We start from the raw sequence: 24,150 nt of genomic DNA, 5'->3' as shown, positions 1-24,150 counted from the left end.
AGTGGAGCTCAGCAGTCTCTAGAAGCAGGTAATTTCAGCTGACAGAATGCTGTCTTTAAAGTTGTAAGTGCTACCCACAACAGTCTAACATACAAAGTCCAGTTGTGGATAGCTAACAGAAGATACTTCTGTTTAGCATTGCTGACCTTGTCTGATTTTTTTGCATATTTCCAACAAAGCATTATATTCACTAAGATGCATTAAGATAGTCTTTCCTCAGGTAACACTGCCTTGAAGAACCTGGTCAGTCCCTGGGTGCTCAGCCTCCAGAGGCAGCAAGAGAAGGTAAGAGGGGATGGGAAGCTCAGAGGCAGCTTATTAATAAACCCTGGTGGAGCTTTAGATGTGTAACTATTACTCAAAAAGGCCTGGACAATTCTTGATAAAATCAGGAGAGGTCTCAGGAAGTCATTCCTCACGGCTTGAAGGCTCCAGATTACACAGAGACAAAACTGCTGAGGAAGTTCCTCAGTTACATCCCTAAGCTCAGACAAATCCCACTGTTTGGAGACAGGACCATAGGAACAGGTGCCAGCCTGTCTCCATGCAAAAAATTTTCCATGTAAAACAACATCCACCAATATATTTCCTGAATGCATGATGGCTTTGATCACAGCTTATAAAATGAAGTGTTTAAATGAACTAAGTGCAGAAAAGAGAAGAAGCATATTTTTTCACACTTAAATGTGTGAGGCCACAAATCCATTTGTGTCATTTGGGCATTACCACAAATGCAAATTAATGCAAAGTGAATGAAAAGGATACTTAAGGTTGTCTGGGAAGAATCTCACTGAAATGCCTGAAGGCATAAAGTCCTGCAAGCACTTACGCGTGGGCTGGTCTCCTCAGATGCCATAGGCTTGTTGATACTGTTCACAAATTTGTTCACGTGCTCAAAGTGCTTCGTCATCTCTGTTGCCAAAACCATGTCAATAATGGCCTGTCGCAATGTCCGGTAGCGATTTCTAGGAAAGAGAGTTCTTTCTTACAAGCTTGCCAGACAGAGCTCTGCCTTTTCCTCATCCCTGCCCACACAGTGCTACAAAACACTGCTCAGGGGCTCAGCCACAAGCTGGCACCTTCAGAATCAGGAACATTCAAATGATGGAGGAATGGACAAGATCATGCCTCTCTAAGTTTCCCCCACTCCATTATTTTTACCTAATGAAAACCTATCCTGTGAAGTAAAAAATTCACAACTCAGTTTCATAGTGCTGTAAGACTAAGATAACTTCTCCAGGAATGGCACCAATGCATTCATTGCACTGCATTTTAGTATGTTAGCTTGGAATGCAAATCTCAGGCTATTAAAAAACAACAGGGAGGTAGACAAATTATTTATTTCTGAGGTCAGGCTCTTTCCCTTTCGGAGCTCTTTCTTTCTCACCTTGTCCCTACGAAAGCTAGAGTCATGCAGTGGGAACTCCTGGGCTACTTGTGTGCCCAGGCAACCACAGAGAGCTTCCAGATCTTGCAAAGCTTCATGTCCTCTGCTACCACCTTTTCTGTTCCATGTGAATGTAGTGGTGGGATGCATAGGACCTTGTGCAGACACAACATGCAGCATCTAGCTGCTGGTGTGTAAAACATACCCCAAAAAGGTAATGCCCAGGCCCTTTCAATGAAAAGGCAGTGGGCCAAGGTGCAGCCTTAAGGCCATTAATTGGACCAAGTTAATGTAATTCATGAAAGATTATTAAACATCTCTCTAAGCTTCCAATAATTACAAGTTGGAAGACTGGGCTGGTGAGGGGCAAATGAAAACCTTTTTATAAATCATATCTACGTAGGATTCTAGAAGAAGTTAAATTATATTATCTGTATTTAAACTACGTATTCTTGCTTAGAAAGTAGGCTCTCAATTTGCCCCAAGCTAAAACTGCCAAATAAGCAGTACACATGTGGACACTCCCCTTGTCCAGCAGACACACCTATCAATATTCTTGAAAATGTTGTATTTGCTGTCTTTTGTTGTAAGCTGAAATGCCAGTGCTGTGTGATGACTCTCTAATACAGCTGTATCATTATAAAGAACAGCTAATTCGCTGCCTGCGTTGCACAGGAAAGAGTTGGTCCGTCCAGGATGGTCTACATCATGAATGGTGGCAGCTATTAATGCAGCTACCTCATCTAAATGGTCCAGACTTCCCTACAGGAAGAGAGAAAAATTACAATGTGACACAAAAATTACAGTAAATATTTTCTGATAACCCACAATTACACAAATGTAAACTTAAACTGGGATCCGACCTCCTTGCATTTTCCATTCACTGTGCCCACAGATTACCTACAACAAAATTTCTACTCCTACCCTTATCCAAATACACTGTCTTTAGTGAAGTTTTTTACACTGCAGTCACCTGAGCAGTATCTTTGCATAGAATTCTTAAATGGATAGATCACCTCGGGGTTTCCTTCCACTTTGTATTCTTGTCTGAATGCATCTGTATTGACTCTACTCTTACACACCTTATGTTTTAGCATAGGATAGGAGGCTATTTCACTTGGAAGTGAAACCTACAACAATCATTGGCCAAACTACCTTGTTTCAGGGCTGAACAAAAGTTAAAGCATGTTATTATGGGCATTGTCCAAATACCTATTAAACACTGACAGGCTTAGGGCATCAACCACCTCTCTGGGAAGCCTGTTCCAGTATTTCACCAATCAGTAAAGAAGTGTTTCCTAATATCCAGTCTGAACCTCTCCTGGCACAGCTTTGAACTTTTCCCATGTGTCCTGTTGCTAGGTACCAGGGAGAATAGCTCACACCTCCCTCTCCAAAGCTTTTGTGAAGTTTTATTAAGAACTGTTACCTACAGCCAGTTAACAAGAGACAGAAAAGAGCCAGATTTCCTCCCCACCTCCATCATTGCTACTTAAAAATGTAAATTTATATAAACAGACTTCAGAGAAACTCTGTGGGCCTGCTTGCATCACAGGAAGACTTCAAGGACAGAGAGAGTTTGTGAAGCCAGGACCATTATTTAAACATCTGACTTCTGGATGACACACATAAAATGGCAAACATGCTGAAATCCTAGCTCAGAGAACTCCTAGGTCATGATTCTACCTTAACTCTTTCCTTCCCAAGGAAGAAGGCAGTAGCATGCAGGACATCTGCCGCATGTGTGGAGTTGTGGTATGAGTTGGAGGAATGGTAATTGGCTTCAATGACCTGCAGCCATGCCCGCAGCGTTGCTTCCGAACAGTTTAAAAACTCCGAGACCCCAAACCGGGCAAAAACTTTTAAGCCCAAATACACTAATGGCCTGAAAAACAATAGAAGAAGAAGGCACTTCTGTAAAATAGGAACTTGATGTGATACATTCAACAAAGAAACCAAGACTTCTAAACGGGGTGGGTGAAGCTAAATATTTTTAAATTGCATATCTAAAAAGGCCAAGGTTACAAATGATTGCATCGATCATCCTTTCAGACATTACTTTAATGTTTTGTAGAAATGGCACAGTTCCATTAGAGTTACAACAATTCCTGTGGCTTCAGAAAAAACATCTTAAAAGCCCATTTTTTGTGTTTAGTATCTGTCAATTAAACAAAATTCCATTTATTTTTTTCCTGAGGAGAAGAAGCAGACTTTTAATGTGGCATGAGTACATGCCAAAGACTAAAAAGTCCTAAGCCAAAAAAAAAGGTCAAGTGTCAACTGTAAAGTGCTTTGTGTGTGTGTGTGTGTGTGGGTGTGGGTGTGTGTGTGTGTGTGTGTGTGTGTGTTTGTGCAATGCTGGGAAGCCCATGTGTGAAACAATAAACAGGTAAAACCTCTAATCTTTTTGATTCTTAAATCTAAATCCACTCTGTGTTGTCTTTTACTCTGTGTTGCCTGTGAGAGAGTCGTATCCATTAGTTACATTTTTCACTCCTGCAAGATGACCTACGCAGCCTCTGAGCTGAGAATGGCATAACCAAACCCCAGCATTTGCAGATTAAAACCAGGCAAATGCAAATTTCAAAAACGGCCATTTTATGCAAAGAGAATACAAAAGAACGGGTAGTCTGTTTCATTCTTTGTGTCTTGGAATGAAAACAACTTATCTCTCTGGATGACGTGCTTATTTTTGCAGTCTGCATGACCCCAAAACTACTGACGTCTGTTTTCATTATAAGCTTTAGAATCCCAGTCTGTTGATCCTATCACTGCTTTATCCTCCATCCCATTTTTTTATCCCTATAATCAAGAGCTGCAGTTGCCTTAGATCTTCCCAAATCGTGGGATGATTTAGGTGAGGAAGGGGAGAGGTTTGCTTTTTTCCAGCCTGATAGTTTGCACATGAGCAAGAAAAAGGGCTATCTGGAGAGCATCCAGCATGTGGCAACATTGGACTATATTGAACAGTGTCTCTTGAACAGAGTGGATGTGAGTCAAGCGATAGCTCTCACAGATTTGCTGTGTCTTACTTCAGTTTTCCAGAGCTACAAGCTCCTCAACACTTTCTATGGGCACCCAGGGAAAGGAGTCCAGTACCTTTTGTTTGTAACAGCCTCCAACTCAAAAATATTGAAGTCCCAACTTTCCTCGTTATCTAGAAGCTGTGCAATACAGGGTGGAACATCATTGATGGTGTTTGGCACTGGAAGGTGAGTATGGCTCAGGTTCATATCTGTTGAAATGGAATTTGGGAATTAACACATTTCTGGGTTATTCCCTCTACACTACCACAGCCCCTCTTCAGAATTCCATTTAGAAAACAACCCTTTTTCAAGAAAAACAGCTTTTTTTCCTTACGTGAGAAAGCCTATAATAGAAAAGTTTATTACAGAGCATTTGAACACAAATGAAAAAGATGAATGCACATTTCTTTGACATTTTGGTTTTTTGCTAACATTTTGAAATGTGTTATTTTAATTATTTGAGCCTGTTTCAACACCAAAATAGAGGCAGCCTAGCACTTGTGTCACAGTCATTTAGACAAGCATTTTCAGAGACTTACATCCCACTGCAAATTAGCCTGAAGCTGTATGTTTGCAGTATCAACAAAATAAGTCACATGTGCAAAGGGAAGTTTAAAATGATGGCTTACTCTTAGAAAACACATACTCATTTCCTGACAGTCTTCTCAAGCCATCCTGAAAAAGAAAGCAAGTTTATATTAGCTTTTTTGCAATCACTAGTTGCAAAAATACTACGTGGACTTTAGGTACTCTTTCTGGGTACTAAAAGCTCTGCTCTTACTGCAGCACTATAGCATAATCCTTGTTTTAGGGTCTTTCAAAGCAAACATGAAAGGAACCCCAGAACGCTGGCATGAGATCTCCAGAAAAGATACTAAATACACAGTGTATTTCCTTCCTTGGCCCTCTCACCTGCAGGATTTCATCATTCAAAATCAGCCATTATAATTTATTTTTCATTTTCTTTATATTATTTTTGTAAGGATTAGCTCAGTGCCTTTTAAAAACTGAGTAAATCCATGATGAAGTTTAGGTAGTCTGTCTCTTGCTGCTGTTACAGGACCAAAATTAGAATCTGGTTAAAGCAACCTCACTGATACACTGGACCAGCTATAGAGCAATCCCTCTAAACCCATGTAAGCTTCTAGAGTTTCTATGAAGTATCTCCTTCAGTATCTTCTGAGAGACTGGATACAGTTTCTGGTGGCCAAGTGTGTTCACCTGTATCTGAGGATGAATGCGTCCAGTGGACTGAGATGTGGCCCTAGCTTACTGCATCCTGCATTACTGCTAGTGAAGAGGCCAAAGTACTTAACTGAATGAAATGGTAATGAATTACAAGTCCCCTTCCCTTTGTTTGGGAAATTTTAGCACAGAGCACTGAACTGTGATGTAGGACACTGTAGCAGAAATTTCATCTTTACTAGTTTTACTCACATTCATCAGACCTCCAACAAGATCACTTGTGTGAGGATCTTCATCTTTGGTACCTAGCTGAGGGGAATAGAGTTCTGTTGTCCGCAGAATTTCCAGGACTCTGTCCAAGGCCTCTGCTACTGTGATCGGGCTGTTTTCCTGGGCAGCATTAATTATGTTAATAACCTGAAAGCAGATTAAGGAGGTGGGCAAAAAAAAGTGAATGGCACTTTTTTCTTATTACACAATTTTTATTCTTGTCCTGATTATGCTAATTCTCATCAAATGCAATGTAATTCCCCACAACCCTTGAAGTACAGCTCTGAAAAATGTAAATTTGTGCTCCGATTTCCTGGTATCCATCTGCTATTTTTAACTGGCAAACTCCTGGGAAGTGGAATAGTGTGAAGTATCTGAAATAGTTCCCGGTGGGTGAACCAAAAGCTACCAATGTCTCAGACCTTCAGCGTATCCAGTCTGCTGTGAAACAAATTATCCAATTCCTGGAGGAAAACCCAAACAAACAAAGTCTTGGATGTGACTCACATATCCTGATATTAGATGTAACGCCTTAGTTTTCTCCATGTAGAAGTGAAGGGTAGAGAGAAGAGAGAGCTGGGCTGTGGGAGAAGAGGCTCTTTGAAACCCACTGTGCCTCAGCCACAATCCGGAAATGCACCAATGACTGCTCCTGGCTCTGCCAAGAATAATAGGAAGAAAGTCCCAGTGCTGTCTTCTCCAGGAGCCAGAGGCTGCTGCACAGCCACTACAAACCTCCCTGTGGGTATGACTGAGGATCAGGAAAGGGAAGGGAGCCAGTTGTTCTTACAGCCACAGCGGTGCTGGGAAGTAAGAGCTTGATGATAGCAAGAAAAAAAGAAAACAAAAGAGAAAAGAAATGGGAAAGGGAGGGGAGGGGAGGGGAGGGGAGGGGAGGGGAGGGGAGGGGAGGGGAGGGGAGGGGAGGGGAGGGGAGGGGAGGGGAGGGGAGGGGAGGGGAGGGGAGGGGAGGGGAGGGGAGGGGAGGGGAGGGGAGGGAAGGGAAGGGAAGGGAAGGGAAGGGAAGGGAAGGGAAGGGAAGGGAAGGGAAGGGAAGGGAAGGGAAGGGAAGGGAAGGGAAGGGAAGGGAAGGGAAGGGAAGGGAAGGGAAGGGAAGGGAAGGGAAGGGAAGGGAAGGGAAGGGAAGGGAAGGGAAGGGAAGGGAAGGGAAGGGAAGGGAAGGGAAGGGAAGGGAAGGGAAGGGAAGGGAAGGGAAGGGAAGGGAAGGGAAGGGAAGGGAAGGGAAGGGAAGGGAAGGGGAAAAAAAAAGGCAAAGAGGAAAAATGGTTTGAAAGTGGAAGATACCTGACACCCTGGTATGTTACAAGTGAATGTGCAGCTGATCTGTGATAGCAGAATTTGTGTAACACAGTGAAGAAAGGCTGCAGGAAGTGGGGGATACAGAAGATAGTGCAGATGCTCCCTCTTCTGCATTGTAGTAGTGGAAGCAAAGGTAAGACTGGAAGAACATCCTCCTACCCACATATGACCCAACAGACCAGCATCCCCTTCCTGCCAGAAGTTATGTGTCTAGCAGGGGCACCCTTCTCCCCTCCTTAGTATTCTTCCTTATGACTAGAATTTGGGATGACATGATGAGATGTAGAAAGTGGTAATTAAAAAAAAATTACTTACATTACTCTGTTAAATACAAAGTGCATGAAGCCTCTGCTGCTCTGTCCAGAAAATATATACTTTCCTATGAGCACAGCTCAAAACTGTGGAGTTTGTGGAAAAGTCAAGTGCTTGGGACTCACCTTTGTGATAGGAGCTTCTATTGTCATGGAATGAATCCGTGCCATGGAAGAGTACCGTCGGGTCTGTAAACTTGGAGCTGCCATTAAAGAGAGTGTGAATCAGATGACAGCATTTGAAGAGTGCAGATGGCTGGGGCACAGCACAACGAAATACAGCCTCGTGTCTCATTTCTCTATCTCTCCCTCTGCAAGTTTTTCACTGTTTCATTTCTTGAAGTTGTCTGCCTCCTTGGCAGCCACCCCTCATTTTTGCTGTCAGATTTTGCGTCCATCTTTCACTTCAGAATGGTTCGTGTCCTTTGATTCCAATGGATCTCTGTCAGACTTTACTCCTCCTGTAAGTCTGTGTGTCCCTCATCCTGGTGGTACAAGTGCTCTGATGAAAACCATTCCTGCTCCCCCTGAGTGCTTCTCTCACTACACATGAACAGAAAGAAATCTTTGCCACCATTGCCCCACCCCAGTAAGCAGTCACAAATGGGATCAGTAGAAGTACTGCTCTCAAGTAACCAACAGCAAAACGTTCCTTTATGTTAAACATTAATAAACCAAAAATGTGTGTTCAGGAGCACAAGCTGCAGCTTTCTAAGAGAGGTGGCACTAATGCTTCACCACACATTCTTTTAGCAGGCTGCTCCTCCTCCCTATGAAGGCATTCAGTGCTGCTATGCATTGTATGGCAATGCTGATACCTATGCTGGGGTATTGCTTTGCAAATCAGAAATTTTACAGCTGTTATAAAAAAATGGAGTAATCTCTGTCTAGTCACCTGTGTATCTGTCTGGTTATGCTTTTCTCCAGCAGTTTTATTGCCCAAGCCACGTCTGTTCTTTATTTATTTATAAATTAATATTCATGTATATTTATAGTATTGTACATACAGTTTACTTTCTTACCATCACTACTTTGAGATGTTATTGACTTAACATCAACTGAGTCTTTCCTTCTGTTCTTGCCCTTGTAAGAACCAGATTCTGTAAGTACAAAACAAAAGTTTTAAAAATGCATCAAGTAAAACCTCTACAAAATATCCATCTAAAATTTTGGAAATTTACTTAAGTGATCTTAACAATATCACATAAGTGGGGGAAATACTCAGAACGAAGAGCTAAGTGTCTATCAATTTAAAGCAACTTATCTGAAGTCATCTGGAAGGGTGTTTTGCAAGGAAGTCAGGATGCCTTATGAAACTTGCTAAACCTAACTTAGCTCCCTAAAAGCAGCAGTCTTGCAGGCTGTCATGATCTAAGGTCATCAGAGATCCTCCTTCAGGAGAGATGTCTGAGACAGGTGGGGTGAACCGCTTGTGTGAGTTCTTTTTCATCTTCTCTGACCACTGAACAAGCCTGAGTTTAACTCCCTAAAATTGTAGACAATTGAGAAGAGGCTCATCTCAGTTTGTACTCTTAAAGCCAAAGCATAGTTCAGACTTGGACAGCTTTTGCTTTTATTTGCAATAACTATTTGTATCCTGTGTTTAAGGAAAATCCAACGTGCTGAGAATGATTAAACAATCCATTTAGTTGTTTTGAATATCAGCCATGCAACAAACTGTTATTCTTGAAACTGTTGTTTGGTAAAGCAAGAGGAATTATCACATGCAGTTAAATTCAAAAGCTGGATGAAATGCCAGGAAAGAGTCTCAGAAAAAAAAAAATCTGGTAAAATTTCATTTTTCTCCAAAATATTAAAGTCTGTACTCTCCCTTATGTTTGAAAACATTAATTGTGCATCTATTCACCACTTTCCAAGAGTCTCCGTAGTACCTATTCCCAGGTATCTAAAATGCCACTTAAGGAACAGAGAGCCTAGCAGGCTTTCAAAATCAAATGAAACCATTTGAATAATCAGAAGTATCATAGCTTTGATATTCTTAACATAAAGACCAATTTTCATGATAATGTCACAAGGCAGAATGTATACAGCCTCTCTTTAACAAAATAAAATATTAAAATTCTCTAGAATTAGAAGGTCATCCATTCTAAAAAATACTGAAATAGTTTCTGTCTTAATCCTCTTTTTCTACCACAGACTCATAAGACAGCTGGGGTCTTCTTTGTTGTAGTTTGAACAGGAGAAATTGAAAGCATTTTCCTCTGTTGACACCTGAGAGCAGGGAATAAATAATGTACATTAAATAATTTTATTTATTTTTTTGATAGTACTCCTCTTGGATGCATTTATCATAAGGCACTTGAGTGGGAGCAAGTGTTTACACATAAACATAGCTGTGAGTGGCTAGAGCTGACAAAACAATTCTCCTTGTGTTAAATACCAACTAGCAAGTCAGAAACTTTGCTAGTGCCACCCAAAGACTCACAGGTGCATTAAAACTACTCTCTGTTGTACTGTGGCTTCATCTGTAAATATTTAAATGCCCACATAAAAATTTTTTATTCAGCTGGTGAGCAGAAAATCTTATGGGCTTCCTCACCTTCCAGTTTGCAGGAAAGAAACAGAAGAAAATCTGCTTTTATTACAGGGATACAGGAGGAAATGGTTTAATGTACTGTGGATCAATTCTGGTGGCAGCAATGGGAATGAGCAGCCAATTTCATATTGTCTCCCATTCCCCCTGCCCACTGTTATTTGGCATCACGAAGCTCTCGGACGTTTGTATGTATTCTTAGGCTCCTTGAGAGAGCAGGGGATGTCAAGCAGTCACATCCCATGCTCTTAGTATGTTACATCCTCCTTCCATGTGAGTGCCTGAAATTGCACAGCAATGTTGTCTCACCTTTCATAGCGGGAAAGGCCAGAAGGTAACAAGGCATGAGAACCTTTTCACTCATAAGACATCATCAGTCTGGCTGAGACCACTACACTCACAAGCTTAAAATCAGCCTTAAGTACCTTCTTCTTCAGGGAAGAGTGGTATTCCAGACACTACCTAGCATTGGAGGAAGGGATTATTCCCTTATGCTCCACACTTCTAGTCAAAAGCTCTCTGCAAAATTCAAGGAAGGCTGAAGTGTGCTGTCTGCGAGTAAGCAAACCTACCTGAGACACAAGACAAGGGTTGCAGACAGGCCTGGATACCTCAGACAACTGTCTTAGCAGTGCTGGGGCCAAACCAGTGGCCTGCTGGCAGGTCCTAAACTTGGAAACACTGTGGCAGGTGTGCTGGCACAAATCAGCACATTCCACATTTCAAACACAAAGAGGTGCCAAGGTACACCAGCCACAGGATCAAACACGCTGTTTTGATACAACAAAGAGCAATGCATCTGAACTTCAAATGCACAGCAAGAGGTCTTCACAGGTGACTCAATTACTGATGATTACAAATCCAATTCATGGTGTGATATCAGAGGCATCTGGCAGTCCTTGGCTGTCAGCTCTGACCACTGACCAGACAGTGAGAAGAGACAACAGCAGAGATACCAGCAGAGAACCCCAATACCACCTCCAGCACAGCAGAATGTAGAGGAAAATGGTAATATTCTAACCTGACTGGGAATTGTCTCCTGTGTTCTTATCCTCACGGTGACTCTTGTAGAGCTGGAGATAAAAGTAAAATATACACATAAGAAAAAAGAATACAGAAACATTTTAAACAGGCTGCATTCAGTTCTGTCCATATCCAGCACTTTCCATTCATCTAGTTAAAAAAATGATTTGGCAAAGACTCTTCTTCAGGTGTAATTAAATGTAGAGAAATAATATGAAAGCAACAGATACACCATGCAGAAAATCACAGATACAAGTGCTTTTATGTACTGAATTCCTGATTAACGCCAGTGTTTACAAGAGAACTGATACTCATTTAGACAGTATTTAAGTGCAAATTGCATATGAACCCAAAAGACTAAAATAAAACAATCCTACAACATTTTTTTTTGTGCTTTAAAAATAATTTCCCTGGAACTATTTGAGCTAATTTTGAATGCATCCTTTCATGGGTCACTGATAAACTGGACTTCAGAAAACTCAGTTATAAAAAACTACTCTTCAGGAAATAAGGGGTAGAGGTAGGTGTCATTCATCAGACCTTTATTTCCAAGTAGCTTTTAATCTTTCTCATGAATGAAAAATTAAATGTGAAATCTTAATTCTTTGTGCTTCTGAAACATCTTGGATAGCTCCAACAGTAAGTATTTCAAGCTTTCTTAGAATTTAGATAGGATATTTCCATCTATTAAAATTTACAACTATTGCTTGGTCTGCAATAACACAGATTAAATGTTCCTCTGCTTTTTCATTTTTCTCAAAAGGTACTGTCCAGTTCATGACAGTTTAATACCTGCTAATCACCTCACCCTTTTCCTTTGTTATGTGATTAGAAGAAAGTATTTTGTTGTTAATAGGAAAACTGACCAGAAATGGAAGTTCCTCAAGTTATCCATTGCAAATGTGATGTGTGTGATGTATTTAAGTATAGCTAACAGAGTCAGATAAAGACTAGAAATAATGCATTACTTTTTTTACTGCAGTCACTAGAGAAGACACACATACCCTCTTCAGATGAATAATTGTCAGTGCTTGACACTGTAATTACACATTATTCAGTACACATAGTATTTAGGAGTCCATTGCTGTCATATGGTGACTGGTTCCTCTGACCAAATCCATCACCTGCCTGTAGCAAAGCACTAGATTGCATGAAAACATGAAATCTGTGGCTGCAACCTGTCAGTTCAAAGGAGACTATGACAAGGTTGTACTTGTGTGCTTTTAGTGTCTGTATCAGTTTGTGACAGTGCATGCTTCAGGGTCCTCATGGGGATTATTCAGGAAAGAAAGGAAAGGAATTATACAAATTCTCTTTTCTGTCATTCTTGCACCCCTTTCATTTTTTCCTTTCTGCTGTGGGAGAAGGCAGGTAAAGAGGGTGAAAGGAAAAGAGAAAATGGAAAGGAGTAAAAACCCACAAAATCCAGGCATGGGTTTTTGTAACGAATTAAAAAAAACAGGAATGGGAAACCCTTTGCTCATGCTCCATATAAATCTTGTTTAGGGGAATGTAAGACCTGACTCTTCATCCAAAAATTTTTTGAAAGCTTGAACACCTCTCTCGTAACCACGTGGAAACTCTCAGAGAAATAATCTCATCTAAACAGAGTAAGGAAATCTCATCAAATATGGTACTGTGACACAAGACATCTGAACGGCTTGTTCTGGCCTCAGCCTGGAGCTTCTCTTAAAGCCAATGGATGTATCTCTCTCTACTGCACAACTGGCAGAAACATAGGCACAGTCCTCCAAGTGCTTTACTAAAAAAATAAACCACATTTCTGTTCTGAATACTTCTCTTCCCCTTCTGCAGGCATGTCCTGAAAGAGCCATGTAAGGTAAGTTATGAGGGCAGTTACACAGTTAATCTTGGGTCAATATGTTCTTGAAAGAAACAACACCTCTCTTGTAAATTTATGAATGTGAAAACACTGGACTCTATCCTGCCAGGACTCAAATTGACAATGGCAGCATTAATAATTACCTAGGCTCAGCTCATGGGAATAGTCACATGAAAGTCAATCCCCATTCATAAATCTTCACTATAAGAATGCTTAATGCTCTTTTAGATATTTTTAGATATTTTTTCCCATGCATAAATTTAACGTGCTAGGTTTTTCTATGTGATAAATCTGGCATGGAAATACATAAAGGTTCCATTGGTCTCTTTTATCCCTTACAGAGGTTGTTGGTACTGGTAAAAAGCACATAGACTTTTTTAAGGTGAAACTGTATAATGATGTAAGGATGTTTTGAAGTCAACATATACTCTGGAGGCTGAGATAGAGCTGTTTAAAATTATGTCAATGCAGTGAAACATTAGACATTTGCATCAAAATTTGAACTATGGCGGTTTTTACTGCTCTGTAACTTAAGTAAATATTTCATTTTATTTCTTTTTATCCTTCCATAGAGATTTATCTGTGGCTTGAAAAGGAACCTAATTTTTTTAGTGTTAGGAAAAGTAAGCTGCAAGTATTAAGGCATGGATATTAGGAAACCTGCCTTATCCAGGATCTCCTACAAACATGAGATATTTCCGTGGCAGAAGTGAAACAGAACAATTACATAGTTCTGTCAGATACACCTTGTTTTTCCACAAGGGACCTTAAATCTCCACAGAACATATGTTCTGTTAGGCTGCTATCTTTAACCTTTGTGGCAGACCTCTGTATCTGTGGAGAATCTTTTGAAGGCCATATTCCCTGGGATCACCAAGTGTAAAGCTGCCCAAGTCTATAGTCCTGAAGTAGCTTCTCATGGACCAATACTAAAAAGACAGGAATGGGTGGTACTTTCCAGCAGTACAGGAGAATATGGATGTTGCCTTGGACACAAGTCCTTAAGTAAGATTTATTTCTTAACTTCCCTTTTTCTCACTAACAAGGAGAGGCTTATGGGGCATGTGAAGTTCACGGGCAGCCTGGGCTGCAGCAATCATGAAATTGAGGAGTGCAAGATTCTCAGGGCATTGATGAGGGCACACAGTAAACTCATTACTGTGGACCTCAGGAGAGCAGACTTGGGCCTCTTCACAAACCTGTTTGGTAGAGTGCCATGGAATAAAGCCCAAGAGGGAAGAGAGGGCCAAGAAACCTGGTTAATATTCAAGGATAACCTCTTGCAAGTTCAGAAGTGATACTTCACAACAAAGAGAAGTCAGGCAGAAATGCCAGGAGGCATGTGTGGGTGAACAAAGAACTTGTTGACATATTCAAATAAAAGAAGGAGGTCTATAGAAAAGTGGAAGCAAGGACTGGTAGCCTGGGAGTAATACAGAGAATGTCTGAAGGGCCAGGGATCTAAATCTAAAACCTGACAGAATTACGTCTGGCCAGGGCCATAAAGAACAACAAGGAAAGCTGCTACAGGTACCTTGGTGAATTAAAGAAAGATTAAGGAAAATCTGGTCCCTCTCTGGAAGGAAACAGGGGATGCAGTAACCTGGGACACATAGAAGACTGAGGTACTCTTTGGCTTTTATGCCTTGGTCTTCACCAGCAAGTGTTCCAGCCACATACACTGTCTGAGTCACAGGAGGTAAAGGCAGAGACTAGGAAAATGAAAACCACCTACTCTAGGAGAAGATCAGGTTTGGGAACATCCAAGGAACTTGAAGGTGCACCAGATCACAGGACCTGATTGGCATTTGTGAGTCCTGAAGGAGTGGGTGGAGGAAGTTGCTATGCCACTATCCATCAGATTTGAGAAGTTATGGCAGTCCAGTGAAGTTTCCAGTGACTGGAAATGGGAAAACTTACTTAACTGTAATTTCTAAAGATTTAAAAAGAAAAAGAAAAGCCCAGGAAATGACAGGCCAGTCTCATCGCTGTGTCCTGTAGGTTATGGAGGAGATTCTCCTAGAAACTGTGCTAAGGCACATGGAAAATAAGGAGATAATTGGTGACAACAAGCACAGCTTCACTAAGGGCGAGTCGTGCCTGGCATATTTGGTGGCCTCCTACAACAGGTGGATAAGGAAATGTCATCTAACTGGACCTGTGCAAAGCATTTGATGCTTCCATGCACACCCTTGACTATACAGTGGAGAGACCTGGATTGGACAGGTGGATCACTCAGTGTATAAGGAATTGCCTGAATGGTCCTGCTCAGAGCTGTGGCCAATGGCCGGGAGTCTGGGTGGAGGGGAGTGACGAGTGGGGCTCCTCGGGGCACTGCACTGGGGCCAGGACACCCCATGACATCTTTGTCAGGACACAGACAGTGGGATCAGGTGCACCCTCAGCAGGTTGGCTGATGACACCAAGCTCTGTGGTGTCACAACTGCTTGAGGGGCCACAAGGGCCAGAGGGGCCTCTGGCATAAGACATGAACCTGCTGGAGCAGGTCCAAGAAGGGCCACGGAACTGAGCAGAGAGCTGTAGCACCTCTGCCATGTGGAAAGGGTGAGAGAGTTGTTTGGTCTGCAGAAGAGAAGACTCTGGGGAGATCTTTTAGCACCTTCTAATTACTAAATCGGCCTACAAGAAAATGAGAGGAAATTTTACAAGGGTGTAGTGATAGGACAAAGGAGGATGGTTTTAAATTGAAAGAGGGTTTAAACTAGCTATCAGGAAGAAGTTCTTTACTGTGAGGGTGGTGAGACACTAGAACAGGTTCCCCAGAGGAGCTGTGGATGCCCTGTCCCTGGAAGTTCAAGGCCTGGTAGGGTGGGGCTTTGAGCAACCTGGTCTAGTGGGAGGTGATTCTGCCTGTGACAAGGGGTTGGAACTAGATGATCTTTAAGGTGTGTCTCCAGCCAAATCCATCTATGATTCTTACTGGTTAAGGCAGCCCAATCTACAGGGCAAAAGAGAACAAAAGGACGTTTCTCATGTATTCCTGCTGCTGTTTTTTACCTATGGGTACAAGTTTGTAATACTTATCTTGCATTAAAAATATCATGTATACACTTCCCTGTACCAGTCTTTCAGCTTTGTGTATAATATGGGATAAACTATCAGATTATGTCTTACTTTAAAATCAACATCACAGCGACTATAAATGAAACAACAATTATGAGGGTTAAACAATGAATTAAAAAGAAATACATGTAACTTTATCTCTGCTTTTATTATAAAACTCTTTTACACTCTAGCTTGAGCATTTTAAAACATCCTGTGACTGTAAATGATACTTTGCTTTGAATACTGAAATACATGTTTTAGTTCAAAGATGAAAACAGTTTAAAATACTATGAGTCTTATTTTTCAGTGATAGACATGCAGAGTTCTTCCAAGAATTATGCAGAATTCTCCTTGATTTGTTACTATCTACCTCCACAAAAACATGTGCAAGGAGGGTGGCTTCAACAGCCAAATGTTACCACCTATGAAATTCTTTTAGCAGTAGTGTGTGTTAATATTCAGTATTGTTCTACTCAAGAGGGGGAACTAGACATACTAGTGACTTTCTAAACACTTTTCCTGCCTAAGTGTCTTTACCCACATCACAGATAAAAGCACAGAAAATTCTAAATTAAACAACGCCTCCTCTAAACAATGTGGAAACATACCCTATCTCTGGAGCACATGCTTGATCTAAAATGTTTCCAGCCACTTCCTATGCTTCCCACTTTCTATCTCACCCCTAGAGACTACATGCCAAAGACAGGCTTCACTCCTTTGCTCACACAAGTCCAGACATTTTTACTCTACAGGGCACTTACTAGAGGATTTTTGGGGCAAAGTATGTGATATGATACCTCAGACTCTCAATCGGAGAGAGGAAACCAGGAGAAGATGACAGCAGACAGCTCCATACACCACCAGGTATGTTGCAGGAGCAGCTGGAATTTGTGTCTGGTCTGCAGAAACCCAGCTCTGCCACTACTTCTGGTTTACTCGGGTCATGGCTTGAGTCCCTTCCACAGCACCTGTTCTGTGTGACCTCCCAGGGCCAGCATGGGGGCTACACTTCATACAAGTACCACACATTGTCAGACCTTGGGATCCCTGAGCAACAGTTCTCATAAATACACCAGATCAGGCTGGCAAAAACAGCTCTGCAGAAGAGGGCTGGGCTCCCTTTGAATTGCATTCTGTGTTGCTTCACAGTGTCATGGACTCACTCAACTGTCATATGTGTGCTCCAGAAAATGAAAGATTGTCTTCCTCTACTCAGGAGTCCTACAAACAGAGACTAATGCATACAAATGTTGACCTTTTCTTGCTTGTTCCAACAATCAGTGAGAATCTCATTGACAATATAAATCACATCTTCTTGGAAAAATTTATAAACCAAAAAATATCAGTTCACTAAAAGCTATGAAAATTATCACATGAATGAAGTACAATACCTGTTTGTTGTTTTCATTGGTACAATGCAGCCTTTTGAGGGACACAAAGTGTCTTATTTTCCTAGCAACAGAAATAATCACTTGTTACCACATCAAATTGTAAAGAGAGAAGTGAAGTGATACATTACTATTTACTAAAGGAGAGACTTCCAAGCCCTCAGGAAAACGGATAAGAAGCCCAACATCAGCAAGACAGCTAGGTGACAAGCACTCCTTCAGGATAACATTGAGATTTTTGTCCCAGGACACCTGATCCTTCTGTTGGTCCAGGAGTTTTCCTGCACGTCTGTGAGCTGAATTTGGCAATGTGTCCATTCTAAATTGTGAAGGTGGGAACACTTACAAGCACACACACAAACATGGGGGTTGCCCAGTTGCTAAATACATGGAGGTTCATATCAAACTTACAGATGCAGAAAGCAGAGAGAAGGCCCTAAAACCCAGAAAGCAATTATGTTCCGGACAAGTTAGTTACCCTCCTTGACCAACCACAGGTGTTATCTTCACGTGCTGCTGGATACTGTCTCCTGATTTTCTCCTTGCGTAGTAAACTCCTTGCCATTCCTAAAGAAACACACAAAACAGAGACAGCACCTGAGCATACATAGCTTGCAGTCAAATATTTGTTTATTACTGCATAGTCCTTATGTACTGAATTATTATTATTTCATTGTTGACTTGTCAAAAATAGTATAAAATTGATGTACTCTTAAGTATTACACAGAGACAGTGAGCGAGCAGCAACTATTCACCCAATGGAGAGCAGCACCTTTAGCTAACATAAGGACAGTATAATTATGTTCCACTTGGGAGAAGTTATTTTTTACAAGGACCTTTACAATTTTACAAGGAACTTTGGGTATCATCTACTTAAAGAGACGACAGACATTCATGCTAGGTGCCACCATAAGTAGCAATGGCTGCAACACATTAGAGGATTTCCCTTGGCACAAGCAAAAATGAGCCCTGTGCCAAGCACCATTTGGTTTTGAAGTTGTCAGTTGTCATGCAATATATTCAACTAACCTCAAAGAGATAAGATCTTAAGGAGGGAACTACCTGGCAGCAGGGTAGGATGAAGCTGGAAAATGGGTAGAAGATACCTTTGAGCAGACAGTGCTAGCTGCTGGGCAGCCCATATAAATGAGGAGGAGCACAGCAGGAGTGTCCTGTAGGTATTGCTAATGAACCAAGGTGAGCCTGCAAACAACTCCAGACAGTGACTCACAAAGCTCAGATCATTGCTGGATGTGACTCAAAGGTTCAACAACTCCCCAAAGGTCTTGAAGCAGAATGTGAGACAGGGAAGGGTGACAGGTACTTCTGCAGCCCAGGGGAGCTGGGATAAGAGACTGTTGCATATATTAGGGGAATGTGTTGCCAGGCCCATCACTGCAGGGACAGGAGTTCACAGTGCACTGCAGATATTCTAACTATAGTTATTGGGAAAGCAATTGGCATCTCATTGGGTGCCAATACATTTTGGTGCTTTAAGTATGCAGTCAGTGAAGGCTCGGCTGTTTGACAGAAGTTACACATTTTGGTTGGATGATTCAGCCACCTGAGAGACTGACTGGGGGACAAATTGTTACATTCCAACTAACAAAAGCTCCATGGGCTCTAAGCAAAACAGAAACAGAAAACATTCTGATACTGATCTTAAGCCAGCAAATCAGCAGGAGTTCAGTCAGATCCTAAAACCAAAGCTAATGAAATATGTAGTCACTTGTCTGTAGCAGGGCTGTTGTGCTTAGACATCTGAGAAACAGAATTCTGGTCTTATACATGTAGTCATGAAGAACACATCTTGTGTTCTTAAACCTACAGCAAAAAAAAACAAAAACAAAAACAAAACCAAAAACAAATCAGAATAGAACTCTATGGAAATTTCACATGAGTTTGTTTTATTTGCTTACCTTTCCTTTTTTAATAAATTTGTTTATGTTCTCCAAAAGATCTGCAGAGTTTTTGTCACTTTTAGGTAGTTCAGTGAGCTCCTTGCCAATAAGTTCTCCCTTGCAGTACCCCATCATCCGTTCAAAGGCTGGGTTAACATACTGCCGAAACAAACGTACATTAGGACAATGTCAAAAGTAACTTTTTTAAAGGCTAGTAAGTTATATATAAGTATCAAAGTGTGACAAGTTAAATGCTAAAGCCCCAACCACATACTCCTACAATTCAGTGTTTCTCATATAGAAATACTATGTAATGGTAAAACATTTTATTCAAGTAAGAGGCTGAACAGAGAAGGCAATATGTAATGTATGAGAAGTCACAGAAAGAGAACTAATGCAGATTTTACCAGAAACATTACTGAAAATTATCATCTAAATGAAGTTACAGAAGGAAAAGTCTTAAAAATTCAGTAGGGTTCAGTGTGCAGCAACCAGAAATTAAGCAGTTCATTGCACAAGGCTTTTTAATGGGTAAAAAACTAAAATATTGATATAGAACAGGAACTACTGAGCCAAGATCTCTTTGAGGTTCCTCTTTTCAAATTCTATAAAATAGTTAACGTTTCCTCCCCTACCTGAATGACGTGATCTTCACTTGTTATTTCTACAGCTTCCTGACAATGGTCTAATGCCGTAAACACTGCATTACAAGCCCTGAAAGTACCAAATGATTAGCACAATTAGTTTTATTGTTAGAACATTTTGTTCACTATAAATGCATGATTAAATTGGACTTATTGATAGATGAACCACAAAGTAGCAGTTGTTTTGACTAGAGCATGTCACTATCTTTATTACGACTTTTTCAGAACATCCAGCCTCAGACAACCCTGTTATTAACGTGCTTTTACTGCAGATTACATTGTAAAAGTGCTCATAGGTACTGCAGCATCTTAATAGTATGCTTATATCTACACACATGCTCAGAACAGCAGGAACTAACAATCAGCAGTAAAAATAACGATTACTATTACATCAGAAAGTTTTGTGATAATTTAAGATTGGGAACACAAAAATCATGACAGCAGATATATATGAAGTTTCCAATGGAGCAAATGCATTGGCACTACCACAGAAACGGTAATACAACACAGTTAAAGGAAACAATTTGAGCCATCTCAAAATTCTAGCCCAAAAATATCAATTTTCCTTCTTCCAAGTAATAATGCAGTGGCTTGATTTCTGTACATCCTGACCTTTCAGGACCCAGATGATCTTTGTTACCCACTTTTTTCAGGGCTATCCTTGAACTAATGCAGGAAAACAAAAGCCTTACCTTCTTGCTGCAGAATTCGAATTGCTTAAATTATGATTTACACAGGATGGCAATAATATTAATATAGGCTTCTAATACTGGGGGAAAATAGAATCATAGAATCATAGAATGATTTGGGTTGGAAGGGACATGAAGATCATGTGGTTCCAAGACACTACCATGGCCTGGAAGAATGAATACCAGAAGAAACAATTCAGGCATACTTGCTTTGATAGATGTCAGTAGCTCATCTTTGATTTGGTCTAAAGACAACCTAATTATCTTTTATATAACTCATTGCAGGGAGCAAAAATGCACCGTGCATAACCATTCTTGTACAGTTATTACCTCAAAGGAACATCTTGCTTCCAGGCTGCATAGTAAGGCTTGAGTTAGTGACACTGGCTGGAGAATTAAGAAATACAGGACAATGCTACTTTTGCTTATTGTGGAAGTAACTCAAAACAAAATAGGATAATGAAGAGTCATACAAAGAAACACAGACATGTGGATGAATATTTGTAGGAAAAAGGTATTTTATACAGAAGATGACAGAAAGGCTTCTGCTTATGTAATAAAAGGAGCTTGGAGTGTAATTTTATATGTGATTTTCTACCAATTCAAACTGGTTCCCAATGTGATTTTGTGCTGTGTGAAGGAGCTAATTTGTCTCAGTGATAGATGCCTGTCTGGTACATCAGCTGCTAACAAATGTAATTACATAGACTTTCTGTAAAAAACCACACAGCTATGTTTGCACTATTCAAGCCTTAGTATTTTCATTTGATCTGGCAATCAAGCCAGCGAAATTACAAGTTTAAATGGCCCATATCCCCTTTAATGACCACACAGATGTCCAACCAAGTTTCAAACCAGAACCAGCTAGGTGGAAAAGCAGAGTCAGTGCTAGGAGTGGAAAGCCACTTCTGACATTACCTCATCTACTGCTCACTGGGGCTGGTGCTGATTTTTCATCACATTTCTCTTGTGTCTGAACACGTGACATATCCTGAGTTTAATTTTATCAACTGCATTCTCTTCCCTTTCACTTTTACAAAGCTGTATGGAAGACCCAAAGGCCAAAAACAAGCAGCACAGATGTGCAGTGCAACACTCTTTTCTCCACTTAATTAAACCACACAAATGAAAAAAAAAAAAATTACACCTGAATGTCATAACCTGTATCAATTCTGATTAGTTTTTAATGACATCTGCCTAATAAGACAGAGGTGAGGGAAAGACATTCCTGTTGAGTTTAGGAAAACAACTATTAAAATTGTATAAATGAGAAGTTTTTTCCCTGAAATTTTACTATAATTGCAGTTTGCATGCATGAATATGCAATCACTCAAAATGTGAAGTCACTTTGGTATCAGTTTGCAAAGAAAATCTAAGAAAAAATAATCTTAAACAGAGACACTGAAACCTGTAGAAAAGTGATAGTATTTTCTGTAGATGGAACTGGAATTGATTTATGCCACAGAGATAACAGGCCCTTCTCTGCATTTCTTTCCTAGAGTTTCATATGGTTGTATTGCAAAAACATTCACATGCCTCCAAAAGAACCTGTATTAAATGTAGAATTAGTCACATTAAAGAAAAAGTGCATATGAGAATGAACATCATTTACTTCTCTGTAACTTAAAACTGTGCTCCTGGTCTGCCAGGTCTTGGCCAAGTAAGAAAATAAAAACTCAGAGCTGAATCAAGATTGCATTCAGTTCAAGTCTTCAAATATGAAAACTTAGACACATGAGATCAAGAATGACTTTGTAGAGTTTTACCTTTGTGTAAATTTGCAGCCCACACCTACACTGACCAAGATTTCTCAGGGTACCAGTTACTTAAAAAGCACGGAGTTTGTCCTTTATGAAGTAACAGAAGGAGGAAATTTGAAAGTGTAGTACAGTAAACATACAGATGCAAGGCACACATATGCATAGCTGGGAAGAAGCAGAAAAGTAGCAATATACAATTATTTAGACCAAGAGGTTGATGTTTGCAGTTTCTCCCACTTCTACATACCGTAATTTGAACTGAGATCGTACTTCCCCATGTTCTATTTGAACCAGTTCATTGTAACAAGCAGTTACACTGCTGTTCTCCATGAATTGCTGGAAGACAAATCAAAAGTGCATGAAATAGGCTGGAATGGTTTTAAACTGTTATTTCTGTTTCTACAGCTAAAACTTTAACTTGTTAAAGAGAGCTGGCATGAGGTCAGCAAAAGCCCACAAGGGTGATTAAGCACCTCTGCTGTGAGACAGGCCAAGAGAGCTGGGACTTTTCAGCCTGAAAAGGAGAATGCTGAAGTGGAGAATGTATAAAGGCACATAAATATCTGAAGGGGGACTGTAAGAAGACACAGCCAGCTTCTATCCAGGGGTGCACAGTGACAGGAGCAGAGGCAATAGGCACAAGCAGGAACAAAGGAGTTTCAAGGAGCCTGAACATCAGGCAACATTTGTTTTTCCTTTGGGGGTGACCTGGGCATAGATCTCTGCCCTGAGAGGTTGCAGAATCTCCATCCTCACAGATGTTCAAAACTATGCAGCATGGTCCTGGACAACTTGCTTTAGGGGGCTCTACTTGAGCAGGGATGTTGGGCAAGATGACCTCTAGAAGTCCCGTCCAACCTCAACCATACTTTCTTTTCTGGTAGAAACAAACTTTTGTTGTACCTTTTGTGTTGTGCATAATGATCTTTTCCTTAGGAATGAGTTTCTAGTTTTTCACACAACACAAATATCTAAATACAAAGCAAGTATATAAAAATATGCTAAAGCCTTTACTGGATTTTCCCATTTGGTTTAGCAAGACAAGAGCTACTCTAAAAAACTCCCAACACAGTCTCACGAAAAACAGTATTGCCTTGATGTTTTATTTTTGAATATCTACCCCTAATTCAGACTGGAAATGGAAAACCTTAGAGACAGAAAACATGCATGCTAAAAAAAAAAAGGAAGAAAGAAAAATATATTTGGCATTTGTTTCCAAGCAAATATTGCAGCTAAAGCTCTGAACGTGAAGTGACTTTGCTTCACAAGTAATCTCACTGAGCTGCCACTGTGAATCCAGAAGTGCACAAAAGTATTTAAAGTAAGAAGCATCTGACCACAGTGAAAAAACCCTTTACTCCAGACAGGAGAGAATGTTCTTTCTCTGTTAGGTCTGAAAGGTTGTGTACTTGTTCCTGCTGAAATCAGAAATTTTACGTTGCAAAAGAAGGAGACTCTGACATCAGTAAAGTTTATGGATCAACCACATGCACTGGCTTTAGTATCATAGGAAATGCTCTGTCACTAGTTGTCACAGCACTAGTTGTCACTAGTTCTCACAGCACAGCTGCATGCACAGTCCAGAGCAATGTGCAAACCTCCCAAGAACAGCTTCCAAGAAATCTCTGCTTCTGTCCTGTATGAAAAACTGTTTTGGAGACCAATGGCTTAACTCCAGGTTGTGAGCAAAACATAAAAAAAAGTAAAATTAAAAACAACTGTTGACATGGGTCTGTTCCACTCCTTAATGTCAAGATCTTAAAATATTTCTGGAACTTTCACT

General features: G+C 40.6%; 2 protein-coding genes across 2 annotated transcripts in view; one reads left to right on the top strand and one right to left on the bottom strand.

Annotated features, from left to right (window-relative positions):
- Positions 1-4,510, top strand: part of WDR41 (WD repeat domain 41) — a 37,743-nt gene extending 33,233 nt beyond the window's left edge. Inside the window, exons 13-14 of the transcript XR_008842525.1 lie at positions 221-285; positions 4,425-4,510. The gene's annotated coding sequence lies outside the window, so the exon portion shown is untranslated. The remainder of the gene's footprint in view (positions 1-220; positions 286-4,424) is intronic.
- The window catches only part of PDE8B (phosphodiesterase 8B), a 68,130-nt gene that overhangs the window by 4,472 nt on the left and 39,508 nt on the right, over positions 1-24,150 (bottom strand). The window contains exons 6-19 of the mRNA XM_056513447.1: positions 22,615-22,703; positions 19,910-19,988; positions 19,293-19,433; positions 17,852-17,940; positions 17,377-17,437; positions 11,075-11,126; positions 8,522-8,599; positions 7,626-7,702; positions 5,851-6,015; positions 5,043-5,088; positions 4,487-4,622; positions 3,074-3,272; positions 1,932-2,149; positions 830-965 (exon numbers count right to left, since the gene is read on the bottom strand). Of these exons, the coding sequence (XP_056369422.1) occupies positions 830-965; positions 1,932-2,149; positions 3,074-3,272; positions 4,487-4,622; positions 5,043-5,088; positions 5,851-6,015; positions 7,626-7,702; positions 8,522-8,599; positions 11,075-11,126; positions 17,377-17,437; positions 17,852-17,940; positions 19,293-19,433; positions 19,910-19,988; positions 22,615-22,703 (1,566 nt within the window). The remainder of the gene's footprint in view (positions 1-829; positions 966-1,931; positions 2,150-3,073; positions 3,273-4,486; positions 4,623-5,042; positions 5,089-5,850; positions 6,016-7,625; positions 7,703-8,521; positions 8,600-11,074; positions 11,127-17,376; positions 17,438-17,851; positions 17,941-19,292; positions 19,434-19,909; positions 19,989-22,614; positions 22,704-24,150) is intronic.

The sequence above is a fragment of the Oenanthe melanoleuca genome, chromosome Z (assembly GCF_029582105.1).
Source record: "Oenanthe melanoleuca isolate GR-GAL-2019-014 chromosome Z, OMel1.0, whole genome shotgun sequence".
Classification (NCBI taxonomy): domain Eukaryota; kingdom Metazoa; phylum Chordata; class Aves; order Passeriformes; family Muscicapidae; genus Oenanthe; species Oenanthe melanoleuca.
This window is presented reverse-complemented; position numbering and strand designations above follow the sequence as displayed.